This window comes from Carcharhinus amblyrhynchos, chromosome 5 (genome assembly GCF_965287045.1).
Source record: "Carcharhinus amblyrhynchos chromosome 5, sCarAmb.v2.hapA, whole genome shotgun sequence".
In the NCBI taxonomy this organism is placed as follows: Eukaryota; Metazoa; Chordata; class Chondrichthyes; order Carcharhiniformes; family Carcharhinidae; genus Carcharhinus; species Carcharhinus amblyrhynchos.
In genome coordinates this window covers 78,847,638-78,862,238 of record NC_137328.1, presented here as the reverse complement: position 1 = coordinate 78,862,238, position 14,601 = coordinate 78,847,638, and the positions used below count along the sequence as shown (strand labels likewise).

The 14,601-nt window shown below is 40.1% G+C and overlaps 1 protein-coding gene across 3 annotated transcripts in view; it reads right to left on the bottom strand.

Annotated features, from left to right (window-relative positions):
• Positions 1 to 1,315: 1,315 nt before the first annotated feature.
• pdzph1 (PDZ and pleckstrin homology domains 1) overlaps positions 1,316 to 14,601 on the bottom strand; it is a 61,064-nt gene continuing 47,778 nt past the window's right edge. For all 3 annotated transcript variants that reach the window (XM_080189053.1, XM_080189055.1, XM_080189054.1), the window contains exons 12-13: positions 10,976 to 11,111; positions 1,316 to 9,252 (exon numbers count right to left, since the gene is read on the bottom strand). In XM_080189053.1, coding sequence (XP_080045179.1) covers positions 9,153 to 9,252; positions 10,976 to 11,111 — 236 coding nt within the window. In that variant the 3' untranslated portion in view covers positions 1,316 to 9,152. The remainder of the gene's footprint in view (positions 9,253 to 10,975; positions 11,112 to 14,601) is intronic.

The window sequence follows — 14,601 nt, the reverse complement described above, 5'->3', positions numbered from 1 at the left end:
AGTCACTCGAGCCTGCAATTGAACCCAGATCCCTAGGCTGTGAGGCGGCAGTGTTAACTGTGCCACTGTGTAGCCCCTTTGCAGCTCTGAGATACTCCAATGTATGATATCTTAGGATCCACCTAATCCTTAAGTGTCACACTCAGGCTTTATGATAATTGTTAGTATCCAGAAGACAACTTGTTTTTCTTCCGCTTTCCCATTCATCATCACTTTTTTGTGCAACTCATTTTCCTTTGATTTTTATTCATTAATCCTTTGGTAAAAGCATCATCAGCTCTTTGTGGTGTTATCTCTGTGCTTTGGAGTTCTGTATCTGAATGGATTGGATTTAAATTATGTCTGCACATTTCCTGTGTCAGCTTTATGGCTTTTGCATCTCTCAACTGGCTATGTTTGTTCAAAATGGCATATTCACAATGGAATGTCTTCAAATCTTTCATGAGATGGCTTTTTAAGTTATATACAAAGTAATTTTTATTTTTAGCTATCCTTGACTTGAGAGTGCATTACAAACCAACATAAAATTATCTAATTCAAATGGATTTTTCATTCCCAAATTTTAAGATAAATATTTTTTTCAATTTACAGTTGATGCATTCTTTTATGTGGGCTATACAATTTCAATTTAAATTGGAATATGATTATCAAAATCTGTTTTTGTTGTGTAGTATGAATTTTACACATCCAACTATTGCATTTAACAGGAATATGGATACAAAGTCAGTGATTTCAAACATTAACTCTTTTTCACTCCTCTTAATGCTGGAAATACTCAGTTGATCAAGCCGTTTCTGTTGTTATTTAAGATGAATAGTATGTTTATGCACAGCCCATTTCAATCCTCATACCTGCAGTTATATTTTTCACTGCATCAACACAGAGGTTGAGTGGGAGGCTCCATGTTACGTGATAGATGGAGTTGTCATCCACAGAATTAAAAGGGATATCTAGCCCAAGCAGAGGAGGGTTTGCATCATCAAATGGAGCATAACTTGTGTAACGTCAAGCCGAGGGAGGTAAAACCTTGGGTTTTTGAAGAGGAACAATTTTGAAATCTAATTTCTGATCTTTTATATAATTTGTACTTTTTTAAAAGGAAGAATTAATATCCTTCTTTTAAGTACCACTCCCAGTCTGCCCCAGGTGTTTGACCATAGTGGTTTAATCCAGGCAGAAGGTGTTTTGTAGGCTGATTTACTCATCTACCTTGCCATTCTCTGCTGAACATAAATCCTAACCTCTAATTGACTTCTTGCCCTGACAGTGTCCCCGAGGTTGGAATTGCACCATGCTGTGAATGCAAGTTCATTATTCCCTGTTTCACCTGCCATTATTGTCTGGTTTATACAATCTTAATGTGGATGCACTTTGTCAGACATATTTATTGTCAGTTACAAATGTTTTGTTTATTTTGCTATTTTGTTGTGCCCCTATTGTTTGGGTACCAATCAGAAACTCCAAGGTATATTATGAAGGCAGATTAGACCACAACAGTTTTCTATTTTGGCACTAATGTGAGAATATGATGTTTCACTCTAGGTATAATTCTACTGAAAAACTGGGAAGCTTTTATCAAAACAACTTTATTTAACAACACAGTTTAACTAAAACAAATTAATTAGCTTAAGTTTTAAAAACTGAACAATACTTAAACATGAAAAGATACAATTCTTAACTGCTAACCTATTACTGAGTTACAATCAAGCAATATTTGTCTTATAGATTTAAATACAGGCATACTTACTTGTGACTTTGCAAAACAGTCCTGAAGCTTTCCGAAAACCAATGGAGAGAGAGGGAGACAGAGAGACACATGTTTCTTCTAGAAGGTCCAGGCAGGAACAGTTTGTATTTTAAAATGAAAATGAAACTGGTCTGTCCTGCAACCTTAGCTTCTCCCATTAATCACATGATTTTGTTCCTGTCAATCAATCTAATCAAAACTCTGATGACTTTGTATACATAGTCTAAAATCCCAGGATAATCTAAAGAAAAAAAAGGTCCATTAACTCTACAAAGTAACAAATCTCTAACTAAAATCGGTTATTAGCTGCTTTTTTGGTACCTGTTGCATGTTTCTCAAACACATTGGCTGGAATTTTACTGGCACACCCGTCCCAGAATTATGGCGGGCAAGGCTCACAGAACGGAATTCTCTGTTGGCCTCGGACGGGGTTTATTGAGCTTCGCCCAAGCAAGGTCATAAAATCCTAACCATTGACTCCTGTAACAAAACACCGCTTCTTACAGCAATCTACAGAAACTAAAATATGTGAATACTATATCAGATTGTCATTGAAATAGTTTTCTTAATTTATTTTTTCAAACCTTTTATGAAATAATATCTTTTCATAAACTGGTGGAATCAGTCATTGCTGATTCCACATTTGGTGGATATCAATCCAAAACAAGATACAAGACCAGCTCTCTGGGCTAGTCTTATCCATTATCACTAACAGTTCAGTGTCCTGCTCAGTTCCTTAGTTTTTGCAGTATAATTTACTTTTTAATGCTATTGACTGGTCTTTAGCCACCTATTTTAACTGCTGACAATATATCCTCTACATGCAAATCATTACCTTGCATTATGATCTAAGAACAACCTTTTGGAACCAATTCTTTTCATGATAACCTCACCAGAAACCATTGCTGTTTTATGTATGAAAATCAGACTTACTGTAAATCACAGCCAATAAGACAACTCCATTTTTCCAACTCCCAAATCATACTTTTTGTACACTTATTCATTGGTATGTCAGGAACCCTGAGTGTTACTGGGCCTCCATTGTTCATATCTATTTCATATTCAGTCCATCCATTATCATTTAAAGTTTCAGGATTCTAAAGTAAAGTTTATTTATTAGTCACAAATAAAGCTTACATTAACACTGCAACTAACTTACTGTGAAATTACCCTAGTCGCCACAGTCCAGCGCCTGTTCGGGTCAGTGCACTTGACCTGCACATCTTTCAGAATGTGGGAGAAAACTGGAGCACCCTGTGGAAACCCGTGCAAACACGGGGAGAACATGCAAACTCCACACAGATAGTGACCCAAGCCAGGAATCAGACCTGGCACTCTGAAGCAACAGTGCTAACCACTGTGCCATTGTGCCACAATTATATGATCTGTCATCATGACATTATGATAAGCCGACCTTTTGCTGCTTTTTCAATTGAAAGAAAACTTGGGAAGTTGAGGTGTGGGAACTGCGCAAACATTTAATTGTACCAATGAATTTGAGCTTCTTCCAAAGCATGTCCAATCTGCAGTACATATTTATCAGAGTCTTGCTCTAAACAGCCTGGTTACCCAATGTTTCCATTTCTCTTACTTCATAAGTAGCATGATTCATCCATATCAAACGACATATTCATTTCAGAATTATCTCAGTTTAATTATTGTAACATGAATCTTCAATTTTAATAGAAACTGGCCATCAGAACACAGACAAATGCACACTGAAAGTGACAGAACAATGATCAAAATCACCAAATGACAATGATTGATAGTGTTCAATAGATTTCTGTGTATTTGTGATGGTGAATAATTATTGGTTGAGCAAACTGGCATTGTGTTGCATACTCTTTGAGATAATTATCTGCTGCCAGTGGGTTTATAAGTGTGAACATTCATTTATTTTTTACTGATGCAGACTGACCTTCTGAATAAGTTCCAGTTTTTTTTAGTTTGCAATCAAATGCATCTGTGTACTTCAGTATTAACATGCAGAACTATGATCTCTGTTATACGACACACTGACAAGACTAAACATTAATGTATTCCTTCAAGTTGTGGCTAATTTTCAAAAGCCTGGCTTTGGACGACAGGGAAAGACTTGGGAAAATCCATATGTTTTAAGCATGAATCATTTCAGTTTTCCAAGCAAAGCTTTACCATTCTATTGACACTGTCAGCAACAGTTGCTGATTGTATAAAAGGACAACTTGAAAAAGCTTTTACCCGCATTTTCCATGCAGTCTTAAAATCTTCATTCATTATTCTCTTTAGCCGAACCTTACCTATAGAAAATTGTATAAGGTGACCTGGTAAAAAAAGACAACCCAATTTTTCTGGAACCAAATGTCATATTTTGCATATGCCTGGCATATGAATCAATATGTTTTACTTCCTGGTACCTTGAATCTGGACACAAGGAATTAAGCAGGTCATCGTGGGCTTTGTCACAAAGATGCTGGGTGTTTGAGACATGCTCCCTCTCGACAACTGATGCTGACACAACATTTCAAAATGGTAACCACCACACCCATGTTGCTGGCTTACCTTTGGTCTGTAAACTGACCCTTGTTTTGGAGGGATTTTTTGAGACTTCAGAGATCAACTTATATGCCAACATCTATGGTGTTTCAAATATTGAGCAGACAGATGTCTATAGGTACCACAGTGACGTGATGAGTGTTCCTTTCCAAGGATAGCATGAACTAATTGAAACCAATTATATTTATTATGAGATGTGGGAAGTTAATATCACAATGATTCTTGTGATCGCATTTATCATAATGAGCATAAATTAAGATACCATCTCCAGCTTCTATATAAAGCAGTTCATTAATCTGTTTTTATTCCCTTATAGCACAGCCTTCCAGGCAAAATATACATCAGATACTAATGAAGAAGCAAAACTTAGTGTACTGATGTTCAGTCTAATTCCTCAAGAAACAAACATTCCTTCAATTAAGGTTTTTATTGATGTTCCAAATCCAAGAATGTTATACTGAACAACATGGGGAAAAGCAAAACAAAAGTGAAAATGGTACAAAAAAAACTTATGTACAAACTGAAATAAATAATTAATTACAGCCACAGTGTCTTTATATTTCTATCCAATCTCACAGGAAAAACTGCCTGGCCAAACTGTTTTTGGAACCTATTAAACATTGATCGCTGCTCCTATCCTCATTTCCCAGGATACATGTTGATTAATATGTCTACCTGACAATTGTGCCAGAATTGTGAGCAGACTTTCCTCTTTATCCAAAAGACTTCCCTGCAATCGTGCACCCTTCAGTTTTACTCAGTTATCTGCTTTCCCCACACTGTAGCATTTTGTATTTGGTCAGCATTAGTACTAAAGTGAGAAACTGGTACCTTCCATTCTTGGATTTCATGTTTCGTAGAAGAAACTTCCTGAAATTCAGATTGCTGACATCTCCTTATTCTTCTCACCTTCAAAGGAACCCTATGAATAAACCTCTAAATGACTTTATTTCTCAAGTGTTCATGTCAAACCGTACATCTGCCTACAACTTTCAAAATTAATCCAATGCATTTAAACAAACACCTCACTATCATGGCAATCTTTACTCAATCTGCTGACCTTTGCTAATATGCTTGCAAAGGCTAGGAGGTAGAGCTTAATTTTGATTCATCGCCACTCCTTTATTGAAAACAATGAGCAATGCTAGGAACATTAGGATCTGGGGTAAAGGGCAAGGGGGCTGCTGCAAGGTTGTTAAACCCGGAAGAAGGAACTTCCTGCAGGGCTAGTTTTAAATTTTTATTGCGGGGTCCCAGCCCGCAGGCAGTCAGCCAACTGCTTTACTGGGCTGCAGCCTCCAACACCAACTAGTGTGGCAGTAAGAGATCAATTGTGGAGGTTGGCAGGGACTGTCAGTATCTGCAGGATGGTCCAGTGATGTTCTGGGGTCTTACATTGGGGAAAGAGACCTTGTATGATCTGGAGTGGCGGCGAGGCAGTTTACTGGCACTCCTCCAGGCTCACAGGAATGCTGCAAATGCCTCATGAGTTCAGCCTTTCTCACTTGCACACAATTGTCAAGCTTCCCAACACCTGGGGAAACCCAGTCAATAAATAGAAAGACTGTTCAAATAAAGGCCACATCTGGAGTATTGTTTCCAGTTTTGGTCTCCTTAATTGAGGAAGGATGGGATGACATTGGAGGCAGTTCAGAGGAGGTTCACCAGTTTGATTCTGGGGACAAAGGTGTTGATGTATGAGGAGAGATTAAACATTTTGGGCTTATACTTACTGGAGTTTAGAAGGATAAGAGGGGATCTGATCAAAGTGTATAAAATTTTAAAAATAATTGATGAAGTAAATGTAGACCAAATGTTGCCTCTTATGGAGTAATCTAGAATAGGAGGTAACAGGTATAGGTTGAGAGGCGTAGATTTAAAACAGGGATGAGGAGGAACTGTTTTCTCTGGCGCGCAGGAGATTTACGGGTGATCTTATAGATGTCTATAAAATAATGAGGGGCATAAATCAACAAGATAGGGGAGTCTGAAACTAGAGGGCATAGGTTTAAGGTGAGAGGGGAAAGATACAAAAGGTCCAGAGGGTGGTGAGTGTCTGGAAGAAGCTGCCAGAGATAGTAGTAGAAGCAGGTACAATTTTGTTTTTTAAAAAGTATTTAGTTACATGGATTAAATGGGTATAGAGGAATATGGGCCAAATGCAGGCAAATTGGATTAGCTTAGGGGTATTAAAAAAAAGGGCAGCATGGACAAGTTGGGCTGAGCGTTCTGTTTCTGTGCTGTAAATCTCTGTGACTCTACTTCTCACAGAGGGTGGTGAAGTTGTGGAACTTGCTGCCTCATAGCACGGTGAAATTGTTGAATGGTTTCAAGAGGGTGATAGATGTATTTCTAATAAAAAAAAGGAAAGAGGGATATGGGGAACAGGTGGGGATGTAGATTTAGCCCAGGGAGAAATCAGCCATGATCTAATTGAATGGCGAGCAGGCTCAAGGGACTGAATTTGCCTATTTCTGCTCCTAATTCCTATGTTCCTTCTAGCCCACTTCCCATGACTGGTTTGATCACTCTCCTTTCCTCCAGCCTCTATCAAAAATGGGAAGTGAATGGATTTGAGGCGGGTTTGGCTATTGTTTCAGATTTTATTTTCATTTTCATCCTCTGACACATACCCGACCCACCCACTTTTGGGAGTTAAGATTCAGCCTACATTTCTGTACTTAGCAGTAAAAACACATTGATTGTGCTGGCCACAAGATGGAGTAATTTTCGGAGACTCTGGGGAACTCAAGGCTACCCAAAGTGGCTTTCCCTTTAAAACTAACTTGTCAATTTGTACATTTTAACATTGAAACAAACACAGTGGCTGGCATTTTATGACCTCAATCTGGCGCGACTCAAAAGGCCAATGGGGAATTCTGTTCTGCCAGCTGTGCCTGTGCCGATTCCAGGACTGGAGTGGTGATAAAATTCCAGCCAGTGTTAGAACTATTCATAAACAAGTTAGAAGTGGTGTTATTTCTATGATGTTAATCCAAATTTACAAAACTATGATAATTTAGAACGACATCAAATAAATATTGAATTTATTTTTCTAATCTTTCTGCATTCCATTCTCTCTTCACGATATATTTTTTAAATTTAACTCTATTCCAAGTTAATGTACCCTGTTCTAACTGTGTGTGTTTTATTAAAGAAAAGAGCCTGACACATTTCAGTAATATTTCCCTGGGTATCGAAAAGCCTATTGTCACTTTTGGAAGTGGAGTCCATGTGGTAAAACATGGCCTGTACTTGGGTGAAAACTTTACAAGCAGTCAAGGCCTGGGCATGTAAAGGTTGCCATGGGCTTGACATGAACATAAGGTCAACTGGTGAAGTGATTTGAAGTTACCTCACTGATGGCTCTAAAGCCCAATCAGCTCTCAACGCTCAGTGCTCCAAAGATCAATTGCTTTTTAAGTGAAGTTTTAAAAAGTAGCCAGCAGGGTTATCCAATTAAAAATGGGTCAACGCTGTAAAAGTGTAAAAATGAAATATCCTAATTATGATATTGCTGAGATTATAGAAATATCAACTGTAGAATTGGACTGGCCTGTGTTCAGTAATTCCGTTTTTAATGTTAACTTGTGTCTTGAGGTTTTTGTAGATGACGCTCAAGTTAGGGGAAACGTACTGTGCTTTATGGTCTTGAAAGTATTAGGCAGTTATTTATCTTCCTCAGAAGATTACATTAATTGGATGGAGTCAAGTGCCCGTTAGAACAAGTGAATCGTCCTGTCTTCCACATATTCTTCTTCTCTCTGTGGTAATTTTAACCAGTTGTCATTCAGATTGCGAGGTGAAATGTTATAAAGCACTAGAGGGGAAGGGAAAGACATGAAGCAACTCCCACAGCATGGTGGTGATAAGATATTTAGTGAACATTATTTGTATATTGCTTATTTATCTGACAAAACGTCATCCAGACTCAAAACATTGGCTCTACCCTCCCTACACAGATGCTGACAGACCTGCTGAGATTTTCCAGCATTTTCTGTTTTTGTTTCAGATTCCAGCATCAGTAATATTTTGCCTTTATATTATTTATATATGGATTCTTTACCCACTCCAACTACAAATGTACAGGAAGATTGCAATAATTTTTACAGCATGAGTCAAACTGCTAATCCTTGCAACAATAGTTGAGATATAGGCAGGACAAAGTTCCTTGTCTGGGGTCGGATAGAAGGGGGCTTGGAGGCAGCAAGGTAAAACATTTCTTCTTTTCCTGGCCCACAAGCATGAAGGCATTTCCCTTCTATCTGGAGCTGTCCTCTCTTCCCTTTAATCTGGAGCTGTCCTCTGTCCCCTTCAGCTGTCAGGCTTTCCAAGGTCTGGGAGGTGTGGCTGGCCAAAATTAAACCATTCACCTTCATTAACATATTTAACTTGCTATTTTGCCTCTATTGAACCCAAAACTAAGAGAGTTTAAAATTTCAACACCTGACTTGACGCAAACCACACATTTGGGGTGTTAAAATCCATCTCATTGTTCTGTAACGATGTGAAAAATTCTGGGTGTTGAGTATTTTTTGCAATATATCTAAGTGATACAGACACTCAAATACTAATATTAAAGCTATCAGTTCTATATTGGAGCATAAGAACAGAAGTAGACCATTCAACCCTTGAGCCTGTTTAATAATTCAATTAGCACATGGTTCATCGGATTCTTAACTCAATTTACCTGCCTTGGTTCAATCACAATGTTGAAATTTTCAGTTCACCTACTCTCAACAGCTCTTTGGAGAAAGATTCCTGATTTCCACTATCCTTTTTGTGAAGAAGTGCCTATCCTTTTTGTGAAGAAGTGCTTTCATCATTCACAGCTATTTATAGAACTCTGCTGTTTAGCAAGAATTTCCCTTCACATCCGTGTCTGTTCTGGAGGGTTGGTCATGAAGTCATGGATGGCTTGGTGCAAGGGCAGCCATTTGCCTATAGATGCTTTTAATGCCATGATCCAGCTGGAAAGAGAAACTCAGAGATTAGTTTTCTTAAGATTTTACCTCTGTAGCATCAATTAAACCTCAATTTCTAAGCAGCGGACTATTAAATATTGTGGCTTCTTTGCAAAGTGGATTCATTCCTGGGGTCCAATGCAAATACCAGACCACTGCTTGTAGCATCTTTAATTTGTCTCTTTGCGAAACTGCAAAGTTCAAATCATTTAAATCTTGTATCTGCTTTTAGTGGCGCTCTTTAGTCAAATTACCTCTTTTTTTTAATCTGTTCAGGGGATGTGAGCATCGCTGGCGAGCCCAGCGTTTAATGCCCATCCCTAATAATCCCAGAGAAGGTGGTGGTGAGCTGCCTTCTTGAACTGCCGCAGTCCATATAATGTAGGTACACTCACAGTGTTGTTAGGGAGGGAGTTCCAGAGGTTTTACCCAGTGACAGTGAAGGAATAGCGATACATTTCAAAGTCAGGTGGTGAGTGGTTTGAGGAGGAACTTGTAGATGGTGGTGTAGCCATGTGTCTGCTGCTCTTGTCCTTCTAGATGATAATGGTTGTGGGTTTGGAAGGTGCTGCCTAAGAAAGCCTGGTGAGTTTCTACACCCTGCATCAAGTGCATCTATGGGATGATACTGGATGATATGTGCTGCTGCTACTGTTTGTCTGTGGAGAAGGGAATGAATGTAGTAGGGAGTGCCAATCAAACTAATGAAGCATTTGAAGACACGATCTTGCAGTGATGTCCTGGAACTGAAATGATTGACCTCTAAGCACCACAACCATTTTACTTTGCGCTAAATATGACTCCAATCAGTGGAGAGTTTTCTCCAATTCCCATTGACTCGGGCTTTGCTAGGGTTCCTTGATACCACACTCGGTCAAATGCTACCTTAATGTCAAGGGCAATCACTCTAAGCTCAGCTCTGGAATTCAGCTCTTTTGTCCACATTTGAACCGAGGCTGTAATGAGGTCAGGAGCAGAGTGACCCTGACAGAATACAAACTGAGCATCAGTGAGCAGGTTATTGCTAAGTAAATGTCCTTGATAGCACTGTTGACAACCCTTTTAATCACTTTACTGCTGATTGAAAGTAGACTGATAGGGCAGTAATTGGCCGTGTTGGATTTGAAATACTGCTTGCGTACAGGATGCCTGGGCAATTTCCCATGTTGTGGTAGATGACTGTTTACCTGTATTGGAAAAGCTTGGCTAGAGGCACAGCACAAGTCTTCATAATTGAGGATGGGGATATTTGACTGGTCGCTTCCATTGAATTGTTTAATTGTCCACCACCACTTACAACTAGATATGGCAGGACTAAAAAGCTGAGGTCTGATCCGTTGATTATGGAAACATTTAGCTCCTTGTAGTAGTTTGCTACAACTGAGTGGCTTGCTTGGTCATTTCAGAGGACATTTAAGAGTTCACTATGTTGCTATGGATCTGGAGTCACATGTAGGCCAGACCAGGTAAGGGTGGCAGATTTTCTTCCCTAAAAGACTTTAGTGAAACAGAGGGGTTTGTATGACAATCAACAATGGTTTTGTGATCATCATTAGACTTAATTCCTTTTTTTTTGAAAGTCATTATAAAATAGTGGTGCTTTTTTTGAGGCTTTTAATAATCTGAGAAACACCAGACACGGGATATATATACACTGTTTAAAAAGTCATAATTGAACTTAACTAAATTTCATTTCAGCAGGTTTGTATGTGAGGTGCACTGTACTTACCGCTTGTTGTCGGCTGCATTGTCTGCACACAGATAAAAGGTTTTAAACTCTTCAGAAGGTGGTTTCACTTCAATCACAGTTCGCTTTGACCCAAGGCTCTGCTCACTCACTGTGTAACCCTGCAAGTAAATCCCCCCTATTGGTAAAGAGTAGAAAAATTTAATATGAGGAAATCAATCCCATGACAGAACACTCTAATCTATTACATAATTGCCCCAAAGAAAATTACAATGCTTAGGTCACAATAACTCTAGAAACCTGAGCAAGATGTGAACTCTGGCACCTGTATTTTCTTACCTAGTATGGTGTTGCCAAAGAGCAGATTGTCCTCTTTGTTGGTAATACCAGATGCACTGACACAGGGAAAAGGAAATCGAGGATGGATGCTCATAGAATCCCTGCAGTGTAGAAGGAGGCCATTCAGCCCATCAAGTCTGCACCAACCACAATCCCACCCAGGCCCTACTCTTGTAACCCCACATAATTACCCTGCTAATCTTTTTGACACTAGGGTCAATTTAGCATGGCCAATCCATCTAACCTGCACATCTTTGGATTGTGGGAGGAAACTGGAGCACCCAGAGGAAACCCCTGCAGGCACGGGGAAAATGTGCAAACTCCGCACAGACAGTGACCCGAGACTGGAATTGAACCCAGGTCCTTGACGCTGACCGCAGTGCTAACCATTGTGCCACCGTGTGCTCACAAGGTAGTAATGAGGTATTGGAGCCTCAGTGTCCTCAGTATATCCTTGGGATGCCCAAACAAAGAAATTGCCTGGAAAAGATTGGCCTTGTGGTAGATTGTCCTTGGCCTTGAAATATCCCTGCAGCTCTCTGTCACCCAAGGGTTCTGGTTGTTGTTTCTGAGGCATTTCTGAAACAGAAGTCAGTTGAGTCACTCTCAGCTGAAGCTGGTTAACTGGATTACTGGTTTAATCCACTTTCTGAAGCATTATTTTTAGGGCTGATGAAAAGGGAGATAACCTTCATTGTTACTTGCCGCACTGTGACTACTGTTTGGTGAAACAAGAGTGCTTTGGAGTTGGCTGAAAACAGGAAGTTTTTGGGCAGGACCAGAGTGCAGCTGAGCTTCATAAACACAGATAGAGAGCGATGGAACTCATTGTGAGTAGTGGATAAGGTTGACTAATTGTTACTAGATTATTGCTTGTAGTTGGTAACTTCACAGTTGGGAGCTGACCTGTGAGGAAGCAATGGGGTGGGGCAAAGAATTCCAGAATAAGCACAGCAAAGTGAGGTAGTGGCAGAGCTCAGAAAGACACCATTATTCAGAGGGTGACGTGCGGTAGCGGAGGCAGCTGATGGGTGAGAAACAGTCAGGTAAGCATTTTTTCCCTTTCACTCATTCAGAAATGTTAGTTTGGAGTTGTTAGTGTTTAAAGTACAGGAAGGTCCCTTGTGTAACCAGCACTCGAAATTAAAGGCAGAAACTAAGAGCATAGTTCAAGGGTATGGCAGAAGAATGCAGCCCTATGCTCCTCCTGCAATATGTGAGAAATCAGGGATAGTTCCAGTGTCCTTGGTGACCATGTGTGCAGGAAGTGAGTCCAGTTGCAGCTCCTGAATGACCATATTGCACGTCTGGAACTACAGATGGACTCACTATGGAGCACCGTGATGCTGAGGCCATCATGGAAAGCACATTTAACGCGCTGGTCACACTGCAAGCAATGTCTGCATTGGTAGAAAAGTGTTGGGTGGCCAGTAGGAAGAGTAGTAAACATAGGCAGGTAGTGCAGGAGCCCCCTATGGTTATACGCCTCTCTAACAAATATACTGTGTTGGATACTGTTGGGGCAGCGGGGTGGCCTCTCAGGGGAAAGCAGCAAAAGCTGAGTTTGTGGCACAGCGGTTGGCTCTGCTGCACAGCTAGGGAGAAAAAAGACTGGGAGAACTTTAGTGTTAGGGGATTTGATTGTAAGGGAATTGACAGGTGTTTCTGTGGCCACAAACATGACTCTTGAATGGCAAGTTATCTCCCTGGTCTCAGAGTCAGGGAAGGCATTCTGAGGGGGGAGAGTGAACAGCCGGTGGTCATGGTTCACACCAGTATCAACAACATAAGCAGAAAAAGTGACGAGGTCCTGCAATAGGAATTTAGAGGGTTTGGTAGTAGGTTAAAAAGCAAGACGTCTAAGGTTGTAATCTCTGGATTACAACTGGTACCACGTGCTACTGAGTATAGGAATAGGAAGAAAAGTCAAATGAATGCATGGCTAAAGGGATGATGTTGGAGGGAGGACTTTAGATTTTTGGGTCAATGAGACAGTTTCTGGGGTAGGTGGGACCTGTACAAGCTGGATGGGTTGCACCTGAACTGGACAGTCCAATAACCTTGCTGAGAGGTTTGCTAATGCTTCTGGGGAGGTTTTAAATTAATTTGGCAGGGGGATGGGATGCAGTTGAGAGTGAGGTTCAGTCTGATATAGAAAGAAAACTAGGTCAATCCAGTGAGCAGACAAGAATGGACATGATAAGGGAGGATTGGGAAGCTAAACTGCATCTTTCTTAATGCAAGGAGCCTGGCAGGTCAAGCAGATGAACTTAGAGCATTGACCAGCGTATGGAAGTATAATACTGTTGCAATCATTAAAACATGGTTGAAAGAAGGGCAGGACTGGCAATTCAACGTTCCAGGGTATAGGAGTTTCAGGCAAGATAGGGGGGATGCAAGAGACGAGGGGGCATTGCATTATTGATAAAAGAAACCATCAGTGCAATAATGAGGGAAGATGTCTTAGAAGGCTCTTTAAATGAGGCCATATGGGAAGAGCTTAGAAATAAAAGAGGGTTGATCACTTTGCTGGGATTATACTACAGACCTCCCAACTGTAAAGGGAGATAAAGGAGCAGATATGTAGGCAAATCACGAAGAGGTGTGAGATGAATAGTTATAGTAATAGTTCAACTTTGCCAATATAAACTGGAATCGCCTTACTGTGAAAAATTAGATTGGGTGGAATGTTTAAAGTGCAAGGAGAGTTTTTTGTGCCAGTACATAACTACTCCTACTAGGGTTGGGGCAGTGCTAGATCTAATCCTAGGGAGTGAGGCTGGGCAAGTGGTTGAAGTGTCAGTGGGTGAGCATTTTGAGGATAGTGATCATAACTTTATAAGTTTCAAACTCATTATGGAAAGGGATAAGGATAGTCCAGAAATCAAGTGTCTGAATTTGGGGAAAGCTGATTTCAATATCCTTTGACAGAATCTGACAAACATAGACTGGGAGCAGCTAGTTGCAGCTAAATTTACATTTGGAAAGTGGGAGTATTTTTAAAGTGAAATGGTGAGAGTTCAGAGCCAATGTGTTCCTCTAAGAGTGAAGGGCAATGCTGGCAAGTCCAGGGATAGTGAAGGTTTGATAAAGAAACATATGGTAAGTACAGAGCACCAAAAAAAAACAGGGAAGGCCCCTCAAGAGTGTAGCGAGTGTAAGGCAGTGCTTAAAAAATAAATTAGGAGGGCAAAGAGGGGCCATGAAATATCTCTGGCAGATAAGATTAAGGAAAACCCCATTCATAGTGAGCAGGATACATCTTAGGCCACAGACTGATATCGGTCAGTTGGTAAATTGAGCAGAGCAATGGCAGATGGAATTTAATC